Raw genomic sequence first — 27,870 nt, forward strand, 5'->3', positions numbered from 1 at the left:
AGTGTTGGAGAAGGTCACCAAGAGAACGTGACCGCCAGTTGACCCACAAGCTGGTCCCAGGTAAGCACAGGCTCCTCACCCACTTCCCTGTCCTTGGATCCTTGGAATGTACATTCTGCCCACAGTGGGAGCCATTTCAAGGACACAGCCTTGAGAGAGTAATGTGTTGTATTTTTTTAAATAAATTTATTTATTTATTTTTGGCTGTGTTGGGTCTTTGTTGCTGTGCGTGGGCTTTCTCTAGTTGAGGTGAGCGGGGGCTACTCTTCATTGCGGTGCACAGGCTTCTCATTGTTGTGGCTTCTCTTGTTGTGGAGCATGGGCTCTAGGTGTGCAGGCTTCAGTAGTTGTGGCACACGGGCTTCAGCACTTGTGGCACATGGGCTCAGTAGTTGTGGCTTGCGGGCTCTAGAGCACAGGCTCAGTAGTTGCGGCACACGGGCTTAGCTGCTCCGCGGCATGTGGGATCTTCCCAGGCCAGGGCTCAAACCCATGTCCCTTGCATTGGCAGGCAGATTCTTAACCACTACACCACCAGGGAAGCCCAGTAATGTGTTATTGAGACCGTCTTGACAGTATTCATGACTGAACCCTGTTAAAGTCTCTATATAAACTTTTAAGATTCTGGGGGGTGACTTCAGAGATCTACTCATCTTGTGGCCACCTAAGATATGCCTCATATATAAGTTCCCTTGCTTGTTATCCCTGCCATCTACCAATCTGGAGTGACTGCCTCTTTTCAGTCTCCTTGTACAGGGACCAGTTTATGAACTAGAAGTGGCTCAGAGAGCTCAGCTCCAGGAATGGACACGAGGCCCAGGCCTGACCAATCAGGTTCTCCATCCCCCCAGTCACAATGATTGGTTCAGGAATTGGCACATGACCCAAATCAACCAACGCCATGAACGTCAGCCCCAAAGTTTTTGCTGGAACTATTGAAAAAAAAAAGGAAGGGGTACTCTCTTTCAAAAGAGCAGCAGCTACCCATATGGTGACGAGAACCTTCACGAAAATAAAGCCAATTCAGAAGAAAGGAGAGCTGAATAAAGGGAAGAATCAGATGCCTGAGGGCATGATCTGGATCTGTGGATACAGCTATGCCTGAACTTAAACTTTCCTTGGACATTTCAGTTATATGAGAAAACAAATTCCCTTCACTCAACAAATACTTATTGAAGGCCTACTGTTCTGGACACTAAAACACATCAGTTAACATTTTTTAAACTTAATATGGTATAAACCTAGATTTCTTCACTTGTAACTGAAATAGCTCTTGTCAAAAAAGACTTCATGTTGCTTAATTCTTGCACTGTCATTTAACATCCTTCATGTGGATGCCTCTTTTTCCCAAGTAGATCATGAATTCATGAATAGAGACCCTATATTATATTTCTCTGTATCACCAACTGTGATATGTACATAGTACATAATTAACAAATTATTTGTTAAATCAATAAAAGGCTATATTTATTTGGCATTACCCCTGGTGTTGTTGACTCAAATAGTATAACTCAGAAGAAATGTCCAAGGAGACTTGCCAGTGAGTTCTGATTAGACCCTGGTGATTAGGAGGTATCTGTGCTCCCTGAGCACAAACATGGCATAATGATGGAATCAACACTGATCCACAAAAAAATAATGTATCAGAGGACTGATTCAAGATGTCAGAACATATGCATGTGCCTACCTCTGCTCTCAGTCCAAATTCCTAGAAATGACCCAAGAAAAGATATTGGTAAATGATAAATACATAACATTAATAAAAATCAAGAAAAAGTACAGCAAAGGACCATAAATCCTGAACAGAAGGAAAAGAGCTAAAAAATGGGCAGAAAGGGGGCTTCCCTGGTGGCACAGTGGTTGAGAGTCCGCCTGCCGATGCAGGGGACACGGGTTTGTGCCCCGGTCTGGGAAGATCCCACATGCAGCGGAGTGGCTGGGCCCGTGAGCCATGGCCGCTGAGCCTGCGCGTCCGGAGCCTGTGCTCCGCAACGGGAGAGGCCACAACAGTGAGAGGCCCGCGTACCGCAAAAAAAAAAAAAAGGGTAGAAAGGGATTATGGGAGTGGTTTCAGGGATGGTCCACATTCAAAACAGAAAGCAGTGGGTAGCGAATGGTGAATGGAGTAATCGGAGACCTGAGTTCAGAGCAGTTGAGTGGTCAACTCATTCACTGAGATTCTTATGCCACTGGGGAGTAGGTAGCAACCACCTTTTCCTACAGAATAAAGCAGTGACTGAACACAAAGGAGGAAGACACAGGACATTGCCAAAAGTATCTTGCAACTCCCAGGAGAGACAAGAAACATTCAAACCAGAAGAAAACTACCAGCTCACTCTACCTGGCAGCACACCAAGTCCCTTCTAACACTGAAGATAAGCTGATAAATCAAAGTCATCATCAATAGGTGAATATCAAATGTCAATCTCAAACATGGAGGGGGGACAAGAACCCCCAAAAATATTACAAAATCTAGTCCATTCTAGTTAACTATCCTCCTCTTATTTAATCTCTCAACAGCCTTTAATAAAAACGGCCACTCCCTTCCTGAAGCCCCTATTTTCCTTGGCTTCCATGATATCACACTCAAGTGGTTTTCCTTCTACTTCTCTGGTGACTTCTACTTAGTCTTCTATGCTAGATTCTTCTATTAGTTAGCTAGCTGCTGTAACACAATACCACAAACTGAGCGGCACAACAAGGTGTCAGCAGAGCCACATTCCCTCTGAAGGCTCTGTTCCAGGCCTCTCTCCTAGCTTCCAGCAGTTCTAACTCCAATCTTCATGTGGACTTCTTGCAGTGTGTGTGTCTGTTTTCAAAGTTCCCCTCTTTATGAGGACACCAGTCATAATGGACTAGGGGCCCACCCTAGTCCAGTATGATGTCATCTTAACCTAACTAATTACATCTTCAATGACCCTATTTCCAAATAAGGTCACATTCTGAGGTATTGGGGGTTATGACTTCAACATATGAATTTTGGGGGGACATAATTCAACCCATGAAAATTCTCCTCCTCCACGGTCTGCTAAATGATGGCATGCTCTAGGGCATGGGCCTACCTTCTCTTCCCTTCTGTACTTATACTCTTTTCCTATATGTTCTCATCAAGTCTGATGGCTTTTAATATATGATAATGACCTCCAGGTTTATAGCTCCACCCATGGCCTCCCCCTTGAGGTATACCCACCTGTCTACTTGACACATATCTAACAGAGATCTCAAAATTATCGCATCCAAATCAGAAATAATCTTTTTCCCACCACCACTCCAAATAACAGGTCGCTCCCAGTTCTCCCCACATCAAAAACTGTAGTGCCATCAACCCAAATACCCTCAAACAAAAAATCTAGGAGCCATCCTCAATTCCTCTCTTTCTCTTATGCTCCATAACCAAGCTATTCCAAGTCCTGACAGTTCTACATTCAAAACATATGGAACACATCCATTTCTCTCCACCTTTGTTGTCACTCCCAAGTCCAAGTCACCATTACCTTTTGCCAGAACTAAATCCAGAGGCCCATATCTGGCCACACTTCCTTCATTCTTGCCTCGCTCCAATTCACTCTCAACATCATCCAGGGTGATTTTGTTAAAGTGTACATCAGATCTTGTCGCTCACTCATTTAAAATCCTTAAATGTCCACTTTGAGAATCAATTACCGTGGCCTGCTAGGCTCTCGCGACATGGTCTGGCCCCTGCCCAGCACTGCATTTCACTCTGGTCCCATCCCTTCCCTTGCTCACTATGCTCCAGCCACACTGGTCTCCTTTCAGTTTTTAGAACACTCCACACTTTCCCGCCTTCAATGGCAAGGTCTTCATTCTCTTGCTATTTCCCCTTCCAGAAATGCTCTTCTACAAGCTGCACATCTATGGTTCCATCTCACGCTTCAGACTCCAGCTCAAAAATCAAACCTTAGAGAAACCTTTCATTGATCAGCCTTTCTAAAGTAACCTCTGCCTAGTTACAGTCTGTCCCATCATCCTATTTATTTTCTTCTTAGTATTTATAACAACCTGATATTATCTTGTTTACTTATATGTTTCCTTGTATGTTATTTTTCTCCTTCTCCAATCTCCATCTAGAATGTAAGCTCCTTAAGGGCAAGACTCATGTATGTCTTTCACCACTGTGTCCAGTATTCAACACTTTACCTGAAACATAATTAGCTTCTATATGTGCTTAATGGATGGGTGGATGAATAGAAAAATTAATAGACCCTAGAAATCATCTTACTCAAGTTGCTGTAAGCTGAGTACTCTCTCAACATCCTCTTTCCACAGTGGATCTAGCCCAGGAGTCTATAAGGGAGAGAACTCTCCCAAAGATACAGAGATGCCCTCGCCTTCCTACAGAAATGGGCACACTTTCTATTGCCTTCATCATAAAGTCCAAATTCTCTCCAGCCTGCGTGTACAATTTCATCTTCCACCACTGCCTTCCCCCGTGCTAAGTTCACGGCACACTCAACTTCATACCATTACGTGAAAATACCAGTCATGCTCATGACCTTGCCTCTCTTTGGAATGCCTCTCTATCCCCCTCCTGCTAAACATCACTCAGCTTCCCTCTATAAAGCTTTGTCTGATAGCCAAAGAGGTTATACTCTGTCCTATCACAGGCCTTCATGCATCCCTCCACCACCACATTTATTCTAATATATGATAATTCTATGACTAATTTTCCCCATTTTACTGTTAATACTTTGAGTAAAAGGGTTATGTCTTATGTCTCTGTCTATCCCACTAGTGCCTAGCATGGTGCCTTAGAGAGAGATACAGAAAAAAAATGTTGACTATTATATATGCATATTAAGAAATAATTTTTTAAGAGAATTTTTCATTATTGTATTGCTCAATGGGGTGAAAAGAACTGGAACATATTAATGGTTGTTATTCTGTCTACTATGTGACCACCATTAGTGAACCAGTGGGAGAGGCAATTTTTAATTTATGAAATGGAAATTTATTTCAATTAGTTATAATGTGGTTAAGAAATCACATTGGAAAATATTTATACTATGTCTGAAATAGACACACTAATACACACATACTCAACCTTTTCCCTTTTCTCTCTCAGCTTGGATTTTTTTTAACTGAGCATAAGCACTGACAGCACTTCTTGGAACTGTTTAATGTATATTTAATGTTCACTTTTATGGTAACCCTACATTAAATCCCATTGGCCAAAAGCAAGTTATAGCTCTTCTGGTTGCTGGCCAAAGGCTGGTGGATCAGCACCATGGACAGAGAGAAATGGTGCCAAAGGTCAATCTAAGGCTACTTGTAAAATAACAGCTGTGACAGCAGATGTACTACCAACGAGAGACTGGTGTGAATGTTCCCCTGGGGATCATGGGAAGAGCGTGACATCAGGGTTGGGGCCAACTCAGAGGATGGGGTCTTAAGAAAACAACCACTCCTCCAAGATGTCTCTGAGTAGCATGATCTGCTTCATTTATTGACCCATATCGATTTCAACAATTTTTCAACCATTTGCTCTTCTGTTCCCAAGGTGCCAACATTTCCAAGCTGAAGTAAACATAAATACCTAACTAGAAACTATGAAGGACATTTGTTCTTTTTACCTGTCCAGCATCTATGACCCTTTTTTTCCTTTGCAAACCACCTTTCAAACAAATAAGCTGTTCTTAAAAGATGACACTAAGGAATTGTTCATGCTATGGGGAAGCGTTTGTGATTATATTGAAGTTATGTTTAAGATGGGAGCCCCTGTCTTTTAGCAGTACATTCTGACAGCTACAAATGAAATAATATGATGTCTGGGATTTGTTTCAAAATAATCCAGGATCAGGGGAGTAGATAGAGATAAAGGGAAGACAAGTTTGGCCATGAACTGCTAATTGTTAAAGCTGGAGCATGAGAACACAAGAGTTAATTCTCTCTACTCTTTTATATGTTTGAAATTTTCCATTATACATATACATGTGTGTGCATGTAACACTGAGAGGCCACAAAAAAATAAAAATAACAATGATTCCTGAAGAATGTATAATCCTGCACCTAAGAGATAATGCAGAGCAAGCTTTAATACCCTCTACTCCAAGAGGAGCTTTAAGGAGACTAAGCTATAACTGTCCCCTGCAGACTTGAGATTTCTGTCTCGCTCAAGATCATATGATGGACTAGGGAGTTCAGACATCTAGGGATGTTCACTTTATTCTGGAGCAAGATGTCTCAGGAGAGTAGTTTCTAAGAAATGAAACCTTTCATGCACCTCCCCTGACAAGAGGCAGCTGGGGGCAGCTTGCAGTTGCAGGGGCTGAGGCTGAGGCTGAGTGTAGGGAATGGGTCCCTGGTTGTGATGATGGGCCCACGGCCAACACCTAAAGTCTGGGGTCAGAACTAAAACAACAACAAAGCATTCTTTAAACATAAGATGGGCTAGATAAGTAGAGGGAGTCGAGATATGATGCCAAGTACATAGGGAGAGGAGCTAAAACATGAAGAGGGTGGACAGGTACAAAAGGAAGACATACCTAAATATTTCCTGGATTGGCGGAGGGGGTTGGGGGGCTTTTCATGTAGTACCCACATCAGAAGCAAATAAGGAGCCAACACAGACGCGGTGGATAAAATAAGAAAGTGAATGTAAATTTGCTTCAAAATCTGTGGAACTGTGCACATATGGCAAGAATTACTCAGAGCTTATGGACAGCAGATGAGGTTGAGTGCCTACTATGTGCAAGGCATTGCTCTAAGCACCTGGCACACAACAGTTAAGTAAATAAATAAAGTGCTGCTTCATTGAGCTAACAGAGAGATAGATAAATGTATTTGCCAATTATTTAAAAGTGTGATAATTTCACCTGGCTTTTTCCTTTAGGGAGAAAAGATGGCCTCCAGCTCACTGCAATCCCCACTATTCCCCATTCCCTACTGTCTTTTTTTTTAAAATAAATTTATTTATTTATTTTTGTCTGCATTGGGTCTTTGTTGCTGCGCGAGGGCTTTCTCTAGTTGTGGCGAGGGGGGGGCTACTCTTCGTTGTGGTGCGTGGGCTTCTCACTGCCTCTAGAGCTCAGGCTCAGTAATAGTGGTTCACGGGCTTAGTTGCTCCGTGGCATGTGGGATCTTCCCGGACCAGGGCTCGAACCCGTGTCCCCTGCATTGGCAGGTGGATTCTTAACCCCTGCACCACCAGGGAAGCCCTCCCTACTGTCTTATACTCTACTTCACTCAATTATGTTGTTTGCCTGAGCCCTGTAGCCTTTCGAGTTTGTGACCCCTGCCCGTCCCTGAGGTGCTTGTGACACTTGCCTCTCCTAAAAACACCAAATGGCTCAAGGAGCATATAAAAGACCCTGTTCTTAGCCGACTCAGAACCGTGGGTTGCCACTTAGTCTAAAGTAACCTTGGGCAGATACATCACCTCACTGAGCTGTCGATGTCCTTAACTCTAAAACGGATGTAATCTTACCTGTTTTATAGGATTTCTGTGAGGATTAGACCTTGCCTAGTCAGCTCTTACTCCTCCTTTGGATCTCATCCCTAGCTTTACCTCTTCAAAGAAACTTTCCCAGACCTCCTAAGTCAACTCCCTCTAATATACACAGTTTCTAAGCATCATGTACTCGTCAGCAGTACCTGCCGTAGTTACAACTGTACATTAGTTTGTAGATTATTTGATTAACACGTGCCTCTCTCACCAGACTGAAAGCTCAAAAGTGGCAAAGGATGCTGTGTTTTTTGTTTGTTTTGTTTTTCTCACCACCTATCACCATGTCTAGCAAAAAAAAAAAAAAGTGACCAAAGAAATGAAATAAAGTAAGCTTGTAGACAGCTGTGTAAAGACAACCTCTGGCACGTACTAGCTGCCCAATAGATTCTCACCTAATGTCTCTTGGCTGCTAGAATTTGCATGTCAAGTTTTAACTAAGACTTTCTCTAAGAAAAAAAAGTCACTAAGTTTTATTTTTTAATAGTCTATCTACCCGCCAACCCCAGAACTGGGATTTTTGCTTTGCCCACTGATATAAGCCAAATGCCTAAAACTTTCTGGCACCTAATCAGTAAAGGGATGGAGGGAAGAAGGGAGGGATGGGCGGGCACAGTTCTGGGGTTTCACAGAAGTTGAGAGACTGGACAGCTCCTCCTGCCACCACCAGGAGGAAGCTGGGGCCTGGTCGGAGGAACTCTGAGCCAGAGATGACATCCTCTCCCAACAGTTTTAGCTACACCGACTTCCCCGGTGCCCGGGGCAGTAAGAGCCCCCGAGGCGAAGAGCAGCCCCCGCTGCTCCGCAGGCAACGGACAGGGGCATTCATGGATGGGGACATTCACACATGCGAACATTCACATATGCTCCCCCAGAGGAGGGCGGGGGGCGGCACCGTGTCCCTCCGCGAGGGCCGCTGTCCCGCCGAGGGTCGCCGCCTATAGCAGCCCTTCCAGCACGCGACCGTTCGCAGCGCGTGACAGAAACCTCCGCCAGGCAAACGAGTCCTCACACCCCGCGTCAGAAAGGACTTCGCGCCACCTCCTCATTAGCGCTCCTCAACCTCACAGTCTCTCCCCGCCTCCCAGATTCTCCGGCTGACGGAGAACGCCCACTCCCCTTTCTCACACTGTTCCACAGTCTCTTGCAAAGTGCCTGCAGTGTGTCCGTCCGCCCCGGGGAAGAGCCGCCGCAACCCTTCTCATTAAAGTGTCTCAGCAGCGCGTCGGTGCGCTGCGCGCTCTCGCGAGAGTCCACCGCGCCGCCCCCTCCCCCCAGCCCCTCGCCGACGAGGAAGCCTCTGCTGAGCCCCGCGGCGCGCGGGCGCGAGTGGCGCATGCGTGGCTGCTGCTCCCAGCGCCCCCCGCGCAGTCCGGGAACAGAGCAGACGAGGCTGCGAGCTAGGATCCTGCAGCCGCCACCCTCCGAATCGTTGTTTGGTCCCCGCCGCTTCTCTCCCCTTAGGGACAGGACCTATTCGCGGCTTTCCTCAGCGTGTGGAGGTTTCCTGAGGACGGCCCGGGCCACCCTGGCCCAGAAGAGCCGGGCGCTGGCCTCGGATAACGTCGGCCCCCACCAGCAACCCGCAGCGGCCTGGGCGCGCTGCCGTGCCCCGAGCCTCGAACCCGGGGCCGGGCGGGGCCTACGCATCCGGCCCCACCCACTCGGGGCCCTCCCCTCCCCCGGGCCCTTACCCGGGTGTCTGACACACCCCCTCCCGGCCCGGCTGTCCGCCCCCGCTCTCCTGTCCGCGGTCCCCTTGATTTTCTCCCAGTCCTGTAGCATTGCTCTTTCCGACATTGCTCTAAAAGATGCACCCTGGAAAACCACAACGCGGGGACACATCTTGTTGGGAGAAGAGGCTGAGTTCTTGGACCTTAGGGTACATGTTCACCTTTTCAAGGGCCTAGGGTAGATTTGATTAATCAGCCTGGGGTACCCTGTTCCTGCTGACACTGCCGTTTTCACTTCCCTGCCTTCCCACACTTCCAAAACCATTAGCAGGGAGCTCTCGAAGGTTTGGTTTCTTCGAGTCTCCTTTGAGCTAGACGTGAGGTTGACCCCCGGGTTAGAGCATGGCTGCATCCCTGGACCCTCAGATCGACGCGCCCCTGGAGGTTGAGGGATGCCTAATAATGAAGGTGGAAAAGGAGCCCGAGTGGGCATCGCAGCGCATTCTGGAAGGATCGGACAGCTCTGAGTCCGAGACTTTTCGCAAGTGCTTCAGGCAATTCTGTTATGAGGATGTGACCGGACCCCATGAAGCTTTCAGTAAACTCTGGGAACTTTGCTGCCGGTGGCTGAAGCCAGAAATGCGTTCCAAGGAACAGATCCTGGAGCTGCTGGTGATTGAGCAGTTTCTCACCATTTTACCCGAGAAGATTCAGGCGTGGGCACAGAAGCAGTGTCCGGAAAGTGGAGAGGAGGCGGTGGCCCTGGTAATACATTTGGAGAAAGAGACTGGAAGACTAAGACAGCAGGTGAGAGAGGGTTTTCCAAATTTTTGTATTTAGCAAGAAGGGGGTGGAAAGGAAGATGGGCAAGGGATGCATTGCAGGAAATGCAAATTATGGAAGGATAAATGGTAATAATGAAAGACCTTTAAAGGGAATCTACTTAAAAGGGATCAGAATTTCATATTAAATAGAAAAAAAGCTTTGGTTGAACTGTTATCTTGCAAATGACACTAAACATTATGCGTCTAAGTATTTGTTTTAAATCTTTGCGTAATGTTTCCCCAAAAAATTATATAAGAGAACAGTACATTATGCTTCACAGGATTTTACTTTTGTAGCTTGATCCTAAAGAGGGCTATTTTGCCCTGCCCCCCACCCAAAAAGAAAAGGAAAGAAAGGACTTTATCAGTTACCCCAGGGCCTCTTGTAATCCTTTAATATTCCAATCCGTGTCTTCTGAAGTGCCCTCAATGTCATCATCCTTGTCACTCTTCTCCATTTGAATTGCTGATCCTTATTTGTCAGTGGCTTTGCATGCTCTTCTAATTGTTTTTCAACAGCCCTTTCAGTAACCTCATGAAATCCTGCAAGATTTGCACTTTCACCTTGCACAGGATTTGTGTAAAGATCTGACTATTAGCAAGTTGCTGTGTTGGTCAGAAATAGACACTAGATGTCGAGATTAATTTTCTAAGTTTTCAGTGCACTAGTGAATTAATTAGTGTTCTGAGAACTTTCATTTCTCTGTGAACCTAATAGATATGAGGACTCAAATAATGTCTAGTCTGATAACAGGGAGGCTCTGTATTTCACTCCTAAGAGATTTTGCCCCTCTGTATACTAATAAAGAGCACTCTCCTATTCCCTTATGCCCAGACTTCTGGACAATACTATTATCCTGATGCCCTCAGAGGTCCCATAGGGAATGGGGTGAAATTTTCATTCCTTCTCACATCTTCTATCCTTCTTTGATATCTTTCTTGGGGGAATTTGGCCCTGATCTAGCCCTCTTTAACTCCCTTTTCCCACTATGGCACTGACTTTATTTCCCAGGTTAGCAGTCCTGTGTACTCAGAGAAGCAAGCCCCACTTGGAGCAGCATGGGAGGTGGCAGACTTTCAGCCACAGCAGGTGGAGACCCAACCCAGAGTGATGTCTCTGGAGGGAGCTGAAAGCCTCCACTCAGGACACCAGGAGCAGCTGAACCAAAAGAGAGAGCTTCGGCCCTTACCCAAGAATGGTAAGAACTCAGAGCATGCCCAGTGCAGAGACCATGGCAGATTTGTTTTGTAGCCCTAACACTGTGACTTGTTCAGCGTAGCGTCCCCTCAATACATATTTGAAAGTAAATTGAATATTGGGGAGAAAGACTTCATTAGCTTCAAGACTTGGGAATATGTGTGACATAAGTAAAAGAGATCTTAAAGATGGAATCTGAGAAAACATAGATTGCCCAGACTGGCCTTAAGGTCTCATAGTGTTATTTAAGAATCTCCATCCTGCAATCAGCTTGTGGTTTTTAGTCCTGCTGCATGTGTAAGTGTGTGTGTTCTTGGCTGACTATATGCAACTTGGAAAAACTGGAAGAGGAAATGAGATTTTTTTTCAAAAAGTGACTGACAGTAAGGCATCACAGAAGTGGCTTATGAGAGGGATAAACAATAAGACTTCATAGAGAAGAGACAACTGCTGTTCGTATCTGCCCTAGATGTTAATGAATCAAGTCAAATACAAGGAAATGAAGACCCTGCCCTTCCCAGTCCACAGTGATCTTTCCATCCTCTGCAGCATGGTGTCAGGCTTAAAGAGAAGAGTGGAAAGATCACTGAACATACGCTAGAAAGACATGGGTTTATATCCTTTCTCTGCCCCCTCCCTGTGTTATCTCGGGCAAGTAATATTAATTAATCTCTGTGTATTAATGCATAGAGATTAAGAAATTAGGCTTTAGAGGTAGACAGTATGCGTTCAAAACCTACCTCTGTCATTCTTTATCTGTGTGGTCTTGGTCAAGTTACTAAACTTCTCAAACTTTCCATTCTGTCATCTGTAAAAGGAAAATACTAAGGTTGTTAGCGTAGATTAAAGGAGGCATCGTAAAAAGGGTCAGGGCATAATAGTGCTCAGTAAATGTTAGTTTCCTTTCTCCCATAATGGCATGATTATTTTTAAACTTCAAATCTGTCTGACTTACAGAACCCCTCATCAAGAGGCAAGATTCACCACTTCGGACCCCACCTCCTTATCCCTTCTGAAATTCATATTATGATAGAATGCATTGCAAATATTAATGGTTTCTGGATTTTTCATTGTTTGTTCATCAGCATCAAAGTTCCCTTGTTCACATGGATTATATGCTGTCAGTTACTTTACCTGATAAATTCATGGTGTTTCTGGATTTTGCCATCTCAGGTGATAAGGAATTCCTAAAGTAAGGTGGTTTTTTCTGTTGAGGTCCTTACTGGGGGTAAGGAGGACAGAAAATTTGAGGGATAGATATCTCAGAAAGGTGAATTCCTTCTAAAAGAAGAGATAGGATTTCAGCCATGTGTGCCTAAGGGAATAATGTATTTCTAAGGAAGTGATTCAGTTTGATTCCATAGAAAGTGGTAGATCAAGCTTTTGAGTTCTCGGTCACAGTAATATTTATTCTTAAAGTTTTCCTAGATAGTGAATTCTAGAGGAGAAGTTAGACCACAGACTGCCTTATACTATATAAGCTTATATATCTTCCTTCCACCTTTCTGGGGGTATATTTCCCTGTAGTGTTCAGTACTATGTATCTGTATACGCTAACATTTTTTAGGACAGTATTCACTCATAGGGAATTAATTTGTGCTAGAGATAGCGAACTGGTAACTCACGTGCCAAATCAGATTGTTTTGTTTCACCTACAAGGAGTTTTTGGTTTGGGGGTTTTGTTCGTTTGTTTTTAGTTCTCAAGGTTTAAGACTTGAGATTGTACATAAAAGTCCCACTTTCTGGCTTCTCTTGAAAAAGTTAGAAGCTCTGGGGCTTCCCTGGTGGTTCAGTGGTTAAGAATCTGCCTGCCAATGCAGGGCACATGGGTTCTAGCCCTGGCCCAGGAAGATCCCACATGCCGCGGAGCAACTAAGCCCGTGTGCCACAACTACTGAGCCTGCGTTCTAGAGCCCGAGAGCCACAACTACTGAGCCCACGTACCACAACTACTGAAGTCTGCATGCCTAGAGCCCGTGCTCCACAAGAGAAGCCACCACAGTGAAGAAGCCCACGGACTGCAAAGAAGAGTAGCCCCTGCTCACTGCACCTGGCGAAAGCCCACTCACAGCAATGAAGACCCAACACAGCCAAAGATAAAATAAATAAAATTAAAAAAAAAAAGTTAGAAGCTCTGTGCCAGGGCAATAATCTCACAATGAAGCATAAGCTGGAGCTGAACACTGGGTGTACCCTTTCAGTGGGACATGTGCTCTCCAGTTCCCCACAGTCCTTACCTCTCCCCTTTCATGATGTCCTTTACCTGCTTACTCCCTAAAAGCATTTGTGTTTGTGAGCCCTGCTTTAGGGTACCGTGGTTTGGGGCATTGTTCTGAATTCATTGAGAAAATGACCAATTTATATTTGTCGGTTTTTTTATACATGCTCATTTCATAAAAGGAGAATGAGCATGAATAAGATGGCAGAGCCAACAACACTAATTGTTTCTTTCTCTTCTTACAGCTCGGCCTTCTCCCTGGGTTCCTGCTCCTGCTGATGAATGGAACACCATAGATCAGGAAGTAACAGCCACACGAGTTCCTGTTGGGTCCCAGGTAAATTGTAATTGTTCTCTCTAGCCTAACTTCCTAGGATATTCAGTCACAATGATTTCCTCCATCTTTTATACTCCCTCCAAGAGACTTTTTCCCCCTTGCTCCTTTTCCAGAAGAGACTGCACCCAGCCATCTGAGTAATGGGATTCCTTGCTGGATCATCTCTCTTATGATGCTTTATAGTACCTTCTGCTTCATTTGGCACATAATATACACTTGGTTCTTTGATTTTAATTTTTATTTAGGGCCTTTCTGTGCTTCATCCATGATCATTCATCCTTCAAAAACCCATGTGGTTATCTTGGTAGTCATTACTGTTAGTGTGTTACAGGGACCACTGAAAGATGTCCACATGGCAAGAGGTTTTTCCTACAAAAAGAGTGTGCGTCAGATTCCTGCTCACAGAGACCTCTACCGGGATATTAGAAAGGAGAGTATTGGGAACATGGTCTCCCTGGGTAAGGATTCTATCCCTTTTCAAATAACAGATTTGGGGATTTCTAATATATTCACTTCTACCGATGATAAAATAGTTATAAATGTTATCACTTTAAGGACCTCCATGGGTTGTCTAGTCATTTCTGGCCTCTAGCATACCATGTTCTCATACCTCACTCATTCCTTTCTTCCAATTTATATTATAGATTTTTATACATTCTTATAATTTAGTGATTAAAACATTGGGGAGATTTATATGTGATTGTCATATTATTGAAATATAAACTTACCTACATCCACTAGACTAAAAATTCCGTAAAGTCATAAGGTCTTTTTAGGATTTGTTTTTGTTTAACCCATAGTAACCCCAACACTGTGCACAGAGCCTGACATATGGGTGGCGCCCAGCAAATATTCACTGAGTGGACGGAAATCTTATAAACAGAAGGAAAAAAGTAATTTCAATACAATAACCTTGATAGCGTGTTGTGAATTTTTTAAGTAGCACAAATTTTTACAGGCACACATAACCACTGAAACGAAATTTTACAAGCAAACTTTTGAAGAGCTATAGCATCTGCTTTAACAATAGGGCTAAATATGGTTCATTCATATGTAAGCTACAAGTCAGAGATTACTTATGAATAAAATTACAGGCCTAAAACGTGCACCAGTACACACTATAGATACTATAAACCTTTGTTGTCTAATAGAGTAGCCACTAGCTACACGTGACTATTTAAATTTAAATTTATAAAATTAATTAAAATTAAATAAAGTTTAAAATTCAGTTCCTCAGTGACAGTAGCTACATTTAAGGTCTTCATGGGGCTTCCCTGGTGGCGCAATGGTTGAGAGTCCGCCTGCCAATGCAGGGGACACGGGTTCATGCCCCAGTCTGGGAAGATCCCACATGCTGCGGAGCGGCTTGGCCCGTGAGCCATGGCCGCTGAGCCTCCGGAGCCTGTGCTCCGCAACGGGAGAGGTCACAACAGTGAGACGCCCACGTACCGCAAAAAAAAAAAAAAAAAAAGGTATTCAATAGCTGTATTGGACAGCACAGTTATAGAACATCATCATCAAAGAAAGTTCTGTTGGACAACAATACATATAGACCCTGAAGTACAGAGTTTACAAAATAGGCCATGTCAAACTGAATGAATAAAGATAAACTGACAATTGTTTATAATCAGAAAGTAATTAAAGCAGTTTAAAAAAATGCTCAACTTAAGATGACACACCAGTAACAAAGCACTCTTCCCAAAACAGCAGGACCCTTGATTTTATTTTATTTTTATTATTATTTTTAAATTTTTTGGTCACACCCACAGCATGTGGGATCTTAGTTCCCCGAACAGGGATCAAACTTGCTCCCCCTGCAGTGGAAATGCAGAGTCTTAACCACTGAACTGCCAGGGAAGTCCCAGGACCCTTGATTTTAATTTTACTTAGGGTCTCTGCACTTCATCACTGATCATTCATCCTTCAAAGACCTGTGTGGTTATCTCGGTAGTCATTGCTGTTAGTGTTGTTACAGGAGCCAGTGAAAGATGGCCACATGGCAAGTTGCCTACACAATAGCTGTTTCCTAGTGTTGCCTTGGATCACACAGCATCCAGACCTAGTAAAATGATGAATTATAGGTCTTAGTAAAATCTGCCATGAGTGGGTTAGAGACCATACTATGGACATTCAGATTTAGCCCAGTGCCTCCATGTATAATAATTACATATGGAAAGGCCCAGGCCCACAGACACCTGGCTCGGTCTTTTATCATAGATTGTAAACTAAAGGCTTATGAGTCTAGCCTACAAACGTATTTGGGCCTTGCACAGAGTTTTAATATAAAATTAGTTTATAAATCTGGATTTCCAGTATCTCTTAAAAAAATCAAATGTCAGGCACAATGGGCCCACCTTCTCTCACAGCAGCCATTGACCACAGCTGAGTGGAGGAGCTCGTGCTAAAATGCCAGGGCTCTCACTCCAGCCACCTCACTCCTTTACTTTGCCTGCCTGGTCCTGGTAGATGTTTGAACTTTCATTGTCCCTACACTTACTTCTCTCATGTGAAACTGAAGAGCAAATCTCCATCCCCAGGGTTCTTTCAGCAAGGATTTGATTTGATGCTGCCTCCCTAGGAGAATTCTGTGAAACTCCTATGTGTGTTTTCTATAGAAGGAAACTAAATGTTATTACATACTTATTAGGCATTGGACGCTTTACAGATGATCCTTTATTTAATATTCCCAGCACTTTGTTGAACAGATTATATTATTTCCTAGGAAACTGAGGCTCAGAGAGATTAAGAAACTTCCCTGGTCAGAAAGTAAAGTAAGTGGTGGAGCTCGGATTCCAATTTAAGACATGTTGATCTCCACCATATTGTAAAGTAAAAAATTAAGTTACTTTCCTATTCTTACGTCTCTTTCCCATTAACTTCGCCAGAATGTCTCCAAAAGTTCTTGACTTCTCATCTCCCATAGCCCTAGTGTGTGTATGTGTGTGTTGAGTGGGGGAGTGAGGGGATGTGGGGAGCAGGTGTAAGCACACTTTATAAGTAACGAATACTGGTTCATAGGAGCACGCTCTGAACCTAACACAATGTTAGATACTGAGAGGGAATTGAAGGTAATGTAATACGTGTTTCTTACCCTTAAAAGTTTTCCTTTAAGAACTAGCTGGGGAAGGAAGTAGTACATATATGAGAAGTGAAACGGTAGTCTTAAGTTAGTAGATGATTGTGCCAAATAACTCGTGTAAGAAACTAGTGTGCATGATCGTGATTGAGGAAGACTTTAGAGAAGGAACTGAACAAGACCTTTAAAGGATAGGTGTGAACAAGTGTTCCAGGAGAGCATACTACAGCAGGAGATTGGGGCATGCAGTGATGCTCTCTCTAGCATGAAATATGTTTCTCTTACTCTAGGAAACACAGTGTCTACAGCTAACAAGATGGCACAGTTGGAGCAAAGAAAGGAGCCATGGACAATAGGTCTACAATCCCCTAATAAGAGGAATGTCCTACAAAGCAACTGTATCAAGGAAAAATCAGTTCATGCTGTTCAGACCCCTGCAAGGAATGCAGGGAAAACACGGAGAGAGCAGCAGCAGTGGGGTTTGGAAGATGAAAAAATAGCAGGCGTGCATTGGAGTTATGAGGAAACTAAGACTTTTCTTACAATTCTCAAAGAGTCTCGCTTTTATGAAACACTTCAGGCCTGTCCCCGAAACAGCCAAGTATATGGTGCTGTAGCTGAATGGTTGCGAGAATGTGGCTTCCTCCGAACACCAGAGCAGTGTCGGACCAAGTTCAAAAGTCTACAGAAGAGTTATCGAAAAGTGAGAAATGGCCATGTGCTAGAACCCTGTGCCTTCTTTGAGGACATGGATGTTTTGTTGAACCCTGCAGCTCATACTTCATCCACGGATAAGCCAAAGGAGATTCTGTCTCTCCCCAGACTAAAGAGAATTGGTATCAATGCTAAAGAACAGATCAGTTTGGTGGAGGAGGAAGAAGCCGCAGAAGAATCTGATGGTGATGAAATGGGTGTTGAGTTTATCCAGAAGTCTGAGCTTCGTGGTGCTCCTGTCTTATTTCAAAACCTGAGTGGTAAGAATGGTGCTTTTTTTTTTTCTGGTTTGAAAATGGATAATGTGGTCTTGTGGAAAAAGGAGTAGACCAGAAGTGACCAAACACAGGGAATTCTGTCACGCACACCTTGCCACTCATCACTGTAATTGGCCATGTAACTGAAAGTACTCCCAGGTGTTTTGTTACCCCCAGTGCAGTCTGAGTAACAGCCATGAAGGGTTCTTTTTTGGGTTAGAGCACAGCATGCATTTTGAGTATTTGGGGTCTGTGGAAGGAAGACAAATGGAGTCCAGGGTTCTAAGGATCTAACATTATCTGAGAATTGTTACAATGCAGTCAATTGTATTAGATTGTAACAGTCAAGGATACATTATTATACTATCAAGGATAGTCCATAAAGGAATATGTAACTAACAACAACAACAACAAAAGAATTAAAAAAAAAAGAAATTCAAAGAGAAGACAAGAAAGGAAAAGAAGAATTACAAAGTAGATGCATTAAATGGAAAAAATCAGTAAGATGATAGATGTAAATCCAAATATATCATTAATTACAAATTTAAAAGTCTAAGATTATCAGATATATATTTTAAAACTATATTGCTTACAAGAGATACATCTTTTTTTTTTTTTTTGGAGCAGAGAAAGCCTTATTGCAGGGCCAAAGCAAGGAGAATGGGTGGCTTATGCTCAAAAACCCAGAACCACAAGAGATACATCTTAAACAATATTCAGAGATATTGAAATTAAAAGGATAAAAAAAAGATACTATGCAAAAGAAAGATGGTGTTGAAATTTGGGGCCTGGGACATGCAGAACTAAACCACCAGTTAGTAGCTATGTGACAGCTGACATATCATATGACTACTTTGAGCTTCAGTTTTCTGTCTAAAATATAGCTAAGAATATGAGGGTAGTTGTTAGTGTTAAATGAGATAATGTAGATGAAGGCATTCTGCAGATGCTAAAATGCAATAAAACACTGCCTGGTGTCACAGTTATCAGTAATGTTTCTGTACTCCACTTTATGAAAAGATGATAATTTCTTAGGTAGAATGGAAAAATAAACCAGGCTGGGAGATCTGAGACTGTACTCATGACTGTACCTATTCAAAACAAATAGATCTCAGGAAGAAGATGGGAAAATGCCTTATACAGGTATTCATCATTCTGGAAATCCATAGACATGAGGGTAGGTGGTTTCAAATATGGAATCCAATGACATGACTGAAAGAGACCACCCAGTAAGATGGAGGACAGAAAAGACTTTCCTACTACAGATTATAAAACACCCAAAAAGTATGTTTAACAAACTGTCTTCATACATATCCTGAAAAGCTTAATTCTGCTATAAAAGCAGGACATCTGCCTGTCTTACAGATGGTTTCATCTCTCAAAGTAGAGGACTCAGTAACATCAAAAACTACTCTGGACATAGTTCTGCTGTTCAAAGAAGACGGGCTAAAGAAATGATAGGGAATTTGGGGGAGAAGTTCCTGCTGGGTGTCCTAGCCCATTATTCCTAACAATTTTTAAAAGACAGCTAAATCCTTAAGAACCATAGCAATGACAGATTGGGGGGGGCTGCATTTTTATTCTACCAAGTAAACTTTGAGATCAGTTCATCAATTTTTTTTTTCAGTTCATCAATTTCAATTTTAAAATCCTATTGGGATTTTGACTTTATAGATTCATTTGACAGTTGATATCTGTACAACTTGAATCTTCCTATCCAGAAACATAGTGTCTCTCCATTCTTTCTAGTTCTTTTATGTCTTTCAATATAATATTATAGTTATTTTACATAGACCTTCTCATTTCTTGCAAAGCTTATTCCCAGGCATATAATAGTTCCAGGGAATGGGATTTGTTTTCTTGTACTTCTTATATTTTGTAATGTATAGAGGCTTCAGACACCTTGTATCTTTGAACTTTATCCTTGAATGGCAGGTGTGCACTGGGGCTACGAGGAAACCAAGACTTTCCTTGACATCCTCCGTGAGACTCGGTTTTATGAAGCACTGCAAGCCTGTCATCGGAAGAGCAAGTTGTACGGGGCCGTGGCTGAACAGCTGCAAGAGTGTGGCTTCCTCCGGACACCGGAACAGTGCCGGACCAAGTTCAAAAGCCTTCAGAAGAGTTACCGCAAAGTGAAAAATGGTCACGTGCTAGAGTCCTGTGCATTCTACAAGGAGATGGATGCCCTGATTAACTCTCGGGCATCTGCCCCTCCCACTAGCACCCCAGAAGAAGCCCCGTCACCCTCAATTCAAGAAAGAGAGGACATTGAGATTGAACCCCAGGAACCTACGGTCTGGGAACCTGAGGAGGACTCACAGGAGGCAATAGTTGAAGATTCCAGCAGTGAGAAACTGAGTGAGGAGGAAATTGTGCCAGAGCCAGAATTCCAGGGACCTCCAGGTTTACTGCAAAGCCCGAGTGGTAAGGATCAGGAGGGGCTGTGGTCTAAAGAAGAAGGAAGTGGGATTTACTGACAGATCAGAAGAGCTGGCACATCGCTCATGAAGGTCTATTCATTAAGCAGATATTCGTGTGTCCTGTGCCATTTGAGGAAAAGGGGGAGGTATCGATGAATAAAACAGAGTCCCTGTTCTTATGGTGCTTCTGTTCAAGGGAGGAACTTGGATTCTCGTGATTTGGTTTTTGGGATCTCAGCCTCGGTTTTGGTGTGTATGGGGCAGATAATGTTTAATATCTCCTAGAAATATTGTGGGGAAGAAGAATTTGGAATTAAACGTGAGAAAAACTCAGATCAAGGAGGTGTGTCAGTAAGCTCAAAACAGAAATGTCTCAGTTATGTGTGATGTGCATGAGAAAAAGGATAGGCAGAGAGAAAAAGACTTTATTCTGGTACTGAGCTCCACCTGCGGGTTTCCCGCTGACCACTGGATGCCCTCACGGGCGTCTCACCAGCAGTCCAGGCTTAAAATTTTCAAAATTAAAATCAGCATCTTCCTTCCCACACTACGGCTCTTCCCTGTGTCCTCCCACAGGTCATCCAGACTTAAAAGATAGAGATTCTTTTGATGCCTTCTCTCTCATTGTTTACATCCAGGCAGATGATATGTTTTTTCAGCTGGTGTAGAACTCCCATCTGCCCCCCTCTTTAGTTACCATAACCATTACCCTAGTTTAGCGTTTCTCTGTCTCTTGCCTAAACTATTGTAAAAGTCTCCAAACCAGTTTTCTCCATTAGACTTGTATTAAGATTCCACAACCATCCTTAATCTGAGTTTGTCTTTCTAACCTTACCTGTTATTATTTTCCTTCCTGTACCCTATGCTTATTCAAAACAAACATTAGAAAAGGAAGTTCACACATATGCTCTCTGGTAGTATTTATACAGGAATTTGTTTTTGTATGGGAATGAAAGCTGAAATTATTAACTCTGTAACTGGAACTGTTAAAGTTGATAACTTTGGAAACAAAGTCCTTCTCTTGTGAATCTTGTTTTTTAAGGTGAGCTCCAGATCTGTCATCATATTATCAGGCTCTGTCTGAGGCAACTACTAGGCTATAACTTCCTCCAAATCCCAGAACAATGTTGGACCCAATCAGAGTACTTCAGAAGATGACATTGTTAGGGCTTTTGACCGAAGTCAGTGGATTCATTGATGGCTGCCCTCCTCTTCCAGCCCAGGACACAGCCACCCCACTTAGGACTGAGGGATGTTGGCAGTTTCAGCTCAATATGTGGAAGGAAAGTAACGTTGAAATTAGCAAGTAGAAAAAAGTACAGCAAAATGCCTAAGAAGGGTTTGAGAATCAAGCAAACCTGGATTGGGCCTAAGTTACACAGTTTGTGAACTATTTATGGATCAAATAATACGATGTCTGAATTTACTTCAAAATAATCCGGGTAGAGGGAGCAGAGAATGTGTGGGAATAGAGATGAAACAAGATTGGCCAGGAGTATATCATTGGGTAAGTGGTTCATGGAAGTTCAGTTTATGTACTGTTCTCTACTTTTCTGTGTTTAAATTTTCCATAATAAAAAGTTAATACAAAAGCCACACAGTTAATAAGTGACCAGGATGGAATCATAACCAGAGCTGTCTGATTCCAAAGCCTGTGTCTTCACCACATCATGCTCTCTGTTCAGAAAACTTCTCGGCAAAGCTCGATCCAAGATGTACTGTGGGATGCAGATGAAAGAGTGAGGAGAAGATAATTCTGGTTGTCGAGCAGTGAGAATTAAGATTTGAGTTAGTGTGGTCTGTGTGTGAGACTGCCAGAAAAACAAAGTGACAGCAACATTTGAGAAGAAAGAAATACTCTTGGATAGAGTTTGACTAGAGGTTGATGAGCTTAGAAGTCCATTGAGGGATTTGGACTTGATCATTAGAATCTAAACACTAATGAAGTGTAGTGTACTTTCATTATAGATGAGAAATTTTGAAAGCAGGATGAATTGTAGTGGAATTTCAGGGAGATAAACTAAGTTGCTCCCACGTTAATCAGGATACAGATTGGGGATAATGGCTTGGATTATAATTAAATTCTGAAAACATTTCCAGAGGCCTACTTTGTGCTGGGTATTATTGGCTATTCGTGGAACTGAAAGAAAATAAGGCCCAGTGAATCAGAAAGATTCTCCACGCCTGAGGCCAGTGAAGCACACAGGGATCTAACAGACAAGGCCTGTAGGCCATGTTGTTTATGTTGATACATGACTGGTCTGAAATGTTTATTGTCTTTTTTTTCAGATTTTGAAATTGGAAGTAGTATCAAGGAGGATGCAACACAGGTAATATATAAGGACATGGAGCAGCATAGGGCACTAATAGAAAAGTCTAAAAGGGTTGTTTCTCAGAATGCTGACCCAGGTAAATATTGTAAAAGGGAATGCATCTCAGGAAGACAATGGGACAACCTTCAAGGAGTCAGACAGGGAAAACTGATGTCTCAGCCTAGAGATTTAGGGAAAGCTGTCGTGCATCAGAGGCCTTTCATGGGGAAAAGGCCCTACCGACTTCTCAAATACGGAGAAAGCTTTGGAAGGAGTGCTCGCCTCATGTGCCGGATGACCCACCAGAAGGAAAATCCTTATAAGTGTAGTGTCTGTGGGAAGTGCTTTGGTAGAAGCAGGAGTCTAATTAGACACCAAAGAATCCACACAGGAGAAAAACCTTTTAAATGTCTTGACTGTGGGAAAAGCTTTAACGACTCCTCAAACTTCGGTGCCCACCAGAGAATCCACACAGGAGAGAAGCCCTACAGATGTGGAGAGTGTGGAAAATGCTTCAGTCAGAGCTCGAGTCTCATAATACATCAGAGAACCCACACTGGAGAGAAGCCCTACCAGTGTGGAGAGTGTGGGAAAAGCTTTACCAACAGTTCTCATTTCAGTGCCCACCGGAGAGTCCACACTGGTGAGAATCCCTACAAATGTGTGGATTGTGAGAAGAGTTTCAATAACTGTACGAGATTTCGAGAACATCGGCGAGTACACACTGGAGAGAAGCCCTACGGGTGCGTGCAGTGTGGCAAACGTTTCAGTAAGAGTTCTGTTCTCACTAAACATCGGGAGGTTCATGTGAGAGGAAAGCTTCTGCCATACCCTCCAGCGCTCTATGCCCCAGAGAACCCACACAAGGGAAAGACTGATGAATTCAGGCAAACTGTTTGATGAGGATCTCTTCTCTTCCTAAATGTCCCCTTAGCCATTTTACCCTAATCTCACTCTTGGAAGCAATCTTTTCTTAGCTATAAAGTGTAATTCCCAAGATAAGGTTGAGAATATAAATAAAGACTTGGATCCTGTCCTCAACTCTGCCTCTAACTTGATCAGTCTGTTCCTCTCCTTCTATGTGTCTCAACTTTTCCTTTAATAAAGTGAAGAAGATACAGGGTCTGAGTGCAGAATGGAATTCTCTTCAGTATGTCAAGGCCACTGCCATGGGATCACTAAACCCAGCAACATCCAAGATCCTTCAGTGTATGGGAGAGTTGTTATCAAGGAGATAAAAAATGCTCAAAGTTTTTTTCATTCTCTACCACATGCGATCCCGGATGCAACTTGATCACAGAGTTTCCTGTTTGGGTAGAACTTTCAGGAGCCTGATGAGAACCACATCAGATCCATCTTAGTTTTGAAGATATTCACAAAAGGAGATTGAAGATTTTATAGTTTCCATCAGAAGTCTGTTGCAGTGTACCTTTTTTGTGTCAAGAAATTGATCTAAATAGCTATGGTAGATGCCCTGTATTGTCACTGAAATAATGCCTTGCCCTCCATAGAGATGAGAAGCAACTGATCACCCATCGTCCTTTGTAGACTAACCGTTTCTGTACCTGAAGACTGAGAGCCGCTCGGCTGCTGTTTCTCCAGCCTATAAGTAATCCAGTTCCTGTTACTGTTTCTCCGAAGTCCTACGCTTACCTCTTAATTGTTCTGGGTGCCCTTGTCTGACTCTTCTGCACTACCATGCCCTCCTCAGATTGAATAGCGTGCATGCTCATGGTGTGTCTCATTAAAGTAGAATTTCAGACACATTCTAGTTCTGAATGTGTGACTTCTCTGGTTTTTACCTAGAATATGACTGATAATGTTGGCATATTTTATGCCTCCCAACCCCACACTTCAGTATAATATTGTATAATTTTAGATAGTTTTCTAAAACTCTAAGGAGATAGGGAAGGAAGTGAGGTAGAGACCTGAAACATTCAATATTTATAAGATCAGTTGGACTCCTTAGGCCTGCTTTAGATCAGATAGCCACCTTGGTCCAGACCAGCACTCCAGAGCTGCTTGTTAAGTTTACCGTTCTCTTTTCTGAGGCTTCTAGTCCCTGTTCATGTGGTCATAAACCTCTCTGTAGAACCCTGAGTAATTTATACAGCTTTATACCTCAATGAGTGAAGGTGGAAATATTTACTGAAACTTCCAGGCCAGAACACTTTTCGTTTTCCACATTTACCAGTTGGTCTGAAAGATGTCTTTGACAACCCCCAGCACTGGCCCGATAAATACTGAAGGAAGGGTTCAGATGGGGAGACAGTTCACTTATGGACGTTGCAAACCAGGGATTTGGCCATCCAAAGCTGTTAAACTCCAGGAAGAGGCCAGTGGCATTTATACCCTTAAGATGAAGGTAACCTCGGGGGGCTTGGCTTTGGGGAGGGAGAAGTCATAAGTTTAGTGGAAAGATAACCAGAGTCAGGGCTGTAGATCATTTTTTTGATCTTCTCTCTCCTTTCCTTTGTCAGATGCTCTCTTATTTGAAGACATCTGAGTATGTTTGAATCTTTTGAAACTTGTTCAACAAAGTACCAAGGAGGGTAGGCAGTGTAGAAGGAAATCCAACTTACGGTGCCAGAATCGGGTGTGGCCTGTTGGAAGGCAGGTGACTCAGGTAAACATTGATAAGTGTTTCGTACATTTGTTAGGAACGTTAGGGTTGTTCACGTCTCAGTAGGTTGATTTCCTCTGTGTTGTCTGAATTATAGACTTCTAATGGTAAGTGCAGTTTCATGTTGGTAGTGTGCCTAGCACAGTGAGGTGTGTGTGGTGCCAGTGGGCGTGTGCTTGTATTGTGTCGATGTTCTGGAATTCTAACTCTAAAGACGACGCACATTAATAGAAATCACCACTTAGTAATAGGTACGCAGGATTGATCATTATATCGAAGCATGATTCAGGAAAGTAGATGATTTACTCATAAATATTTATTAAGCACTGTTATGTGTAAGGCTGTGTTCTAGGCACAGTGAGGGATATGAAAATGAAAAAAGGCATGGTGTCTGTGCTCAAGGAACTTGCAATATGATGGAAGAAGTATTGCAGCAAAACGTAATGTCAATTATGTTCATGTCAATTACGGAACATAATTAGTTTATTAATGAAAAAATCACCTTCACTTGCAAAAAGAGTTTTTTTAATTGCCTAAAATCATATTCTCTACCTCTGTCGCTTCAGTTTCCCCAGTGGCAGGAAAGGCTCAAGAACCACTCCTTCTCCAGTGGAATAAACTGATTCTGTCTGTCATATGTCTGGGATCAAGCTAAGGTGAAATTTGGGTTCCCTTACCTTTTCCCAGTTGTAAGTGGACTATTTGAACTTGTACTAAATTAACTTACTGGACTTTGCTTCTGAAGAAATAGGAAGTCCTACCCACCATCTTAGACCAAGGCAGTTTGTATTTTATCCTTTTTAAGGTGGAGCATGAAAGTCAAAATGAACAGTCATACTCTGATTACTGTGTCTCATTTCACATAAATTGCCTTTATGAAGACCCGTAGGAGAAGGTTTCTTCCTAGGTCTCAGTACCAGAGAAAGCTCTGATTCTAAAGCAAAAAAAAAAAATTTTTACCTTACAAACACTGATTTTTTTTTTTTTTTTTTTTTTTACAACTTACTGCTTTTCTTTCTTCTGGCTGCTGGAACAAAGAAACTTACAAAAACAGAGCTTACAACTCACCTCAACCAACTACTTAAATCTATATTTATCTAATACTGTATTTTTTCTTTAAAAATTACCCCAAATCCTATTTTTTTAAAGTGGTGCAAACAAGTAGTCATTTTATTCTCTTACCTCTTACCCGAGGCACTTTGGAACCTGGCTGTATCCCTGCGTAGGCTTATTTTGTTACTTCCACAAATGCCGCGATTCTTACTGTCATTTTTATTATACACGTACAACCTACTTTATTCACCTGGAAGGAAACCTTCGTTTTTTTAAAGAGGAGAACGTCACAATATGCTTAAACAGCCCGGGGCAGCCTGCACGTAGAATGAGCGTTAGACCAGAAGCCAAAAGACAAGTTTCATTCTTGTCGCTACCACTTTCTGAGCGTTGCTGGACAAATCAGCCTCTCTCTCTGGGCCCGATATCCTTACCTGAAGAGAAGTTGAGCATGATTGCCAAGGCCGCTCTGGCTCTGATGTTTCGTGAGGCTATGGGGCATCGTGTAGAGAGGAAAATATTATAAGACCAGGCCCCTGCCCTGGCTCGCCACCACAGGCAGCATTTCGGGCCGCACTGAGTCCACCCCGTACTTCAGCAAGAGGATGCTGTGAGCGGTCCGGGAGCCTTGCTCAGTGAGGAGAAAGGACAAATCATTCACGCTCAACCGCAGGCAGCCCCTGAGTCACCTCGACAGGCAGTGGCAGGTAGCTGCAGTGGAGAAAGCCTATTTTGGGAGCTCTGGTGCCCAGTGACAGACACGATTCAACTCTGAGGGAGCTGGGGAAGCCCCAAATGCAAGGCGCGTCTGAGTGACTTGTGTAGTGATGAGCCTTTACCTCTGAATGCATTCCAAGTATAAATGTACGTCTACTCATTGTTTTGTATTAATGTTCACTTAGATGTCTTCTTGAAAACTTGTATGTGAAATAAATGTCTAAAATAAATGACTCCCGTTGGTTTTCGCCATGATTTGAAGGCTGTCTTCTATCAAGGAAAAAGAGAACTTATCCAAGGGATAATAAAAGCTGATCCTCGTAGCTCAAGAGAATTTCAGTTTCTTTCCAGGCCACTGTTCTCCCCGCAGCTAGCAGGGATCCCTTGGGTGTCCACACCTATTCCGGTGCTGCAGTCCTCCGATAGTTGTCACTGCCATTGTCCCAGAAAATGTTTGCCTCTAATTCTAGAGTGGAGTTAGTCTTGGAGGCACACACTGCGTGTGTTCTTGGAGGGGCACTCAACCACAGCCTCTGCTGCTGGAAAAAGTCTTGACATGATTTCCCCAGATACGGTGGTGCCTTTGGTTTACTATTTGATTTAAAGAGTCCCAGTGGCTTCCACTTAGCCCTTCTTCCCATAACAACTCCAACTCCACGGGTCATAGAGTCAGTGTAGAGATTTTGTCACTTGCCGAGGATGTATTTCCAACTATACTCTTAGAAACTGTAAGAAGAATCATAGGATGGATTTAGAGCCAGTTCACCTAGACATGAGGTAGATTCCAGACAAAGTGTATCTCTCACCTGGACTTTATAAGCAGCCAACTGCAATGGCACCCAAGGTTCTCAAGAATTATAACTGCTCAGGGTCAGTATCTGAGAGTCCCTCTACATCTTCTATATTTTCCTTGAGTAAATGGCCACAACGTTTTTTAGAGGGAACAGAGACAAAGGCTCAGAATAGGGACTTCCCTGATGGTC

At 43.0% G+C, this 27,870-nt stretch overlaps 2 protein-coding genes and 1 pseudogene across 2 annotated transcripts in view; 1 reads left to right on the top strand and 2 right to left on the bottom strand.

The window, feature by feature from the left end:
- Positions 1-8,255: 8,255 nt before the first annotated feature.
- LOC149747402 (uncharacterized) lies at positions 8,256-9,460 on the bottom strand (annotated as a pseudogene).
- ZKSCAN2 (zinc finger with KRAB and SCAN domains 2) lies at positions 8,819-27,249 on the top strand. Its single transcript, XM_089896002.1, has 8 exons — positions 8,819-9,942; positions 10,972-11,158; positions 13,621-13,712; positions 14,044-14,170; positions 17,079-17,762; positions 19,695-20,186; positions 20,624-20,774; positions 22,470-27,249. The coding sequence occupies exons 1-8, from the start codon at positions 9,538-9,540 to the stop codon at positions 23,392-23,394; spliced, it is 3,063 nt and encodes a 1,020-aa protein (XP_089752128.1). The 5' UTR covers positions 8,819-9,537; the 3' UTR covers positions 23,395-27,249.
- AQP8 (aquaporin 8) overlaps positions 14,937-27,870 on the bottom strand; it is a 30,185-nt gene continuing 17,251 nt past the window's right edge. The window contains exon 5 of the mRNA XM_089896003.1: positions 14,937-15,771. Coding sequence (XP_089752129.1) covers positions 15,636-15,771 — 136 coding nt within the window. The 3' untranslated portion in view covers positions 14,937-15,635. The remainder of the gene's footprint in view (positions 15,772-27,870) is intronic.

This window comes from Delphinapterus leucas, chromosome 15, assembly GCF_059928025.1.
Source record: "Delphinapterus leucas isolate spDelLeu-1000000601 "Yukka" chromosome 15, BTC_Dleu_Yukka2, whole genome shotgun sequence".
NCBI lineage: Eukaryota > Metazoa > Chordata > Mammalia > Artiodactyla > Monodontidae > Delphinapterus > Delphinapterus leucas.

Coding starts and splice junctions, on each gene's coding strand:
- ZKSCAN2 (XM_089896002.1), top strand. CDS start 9,538: ATGGCTGCATCCCTGGACCCTCAGATCGACGCGCCCCTGGAGGTTGAG. Junction 17,763..19,694: donor CTTATTTCAAAACCTGAGTG/GTAAGAATGGTG, acceptor CTTGAATGGCAG/GTGTGCACTGGGGCTACGAG. Junction 20,187..20,623: donor TTTACTGCAAAGCCCGAGTG/GTAAGGATCAGG, acceptor TCTGGTACTGAG/CTCCACCTGCGGGTTTCCCG.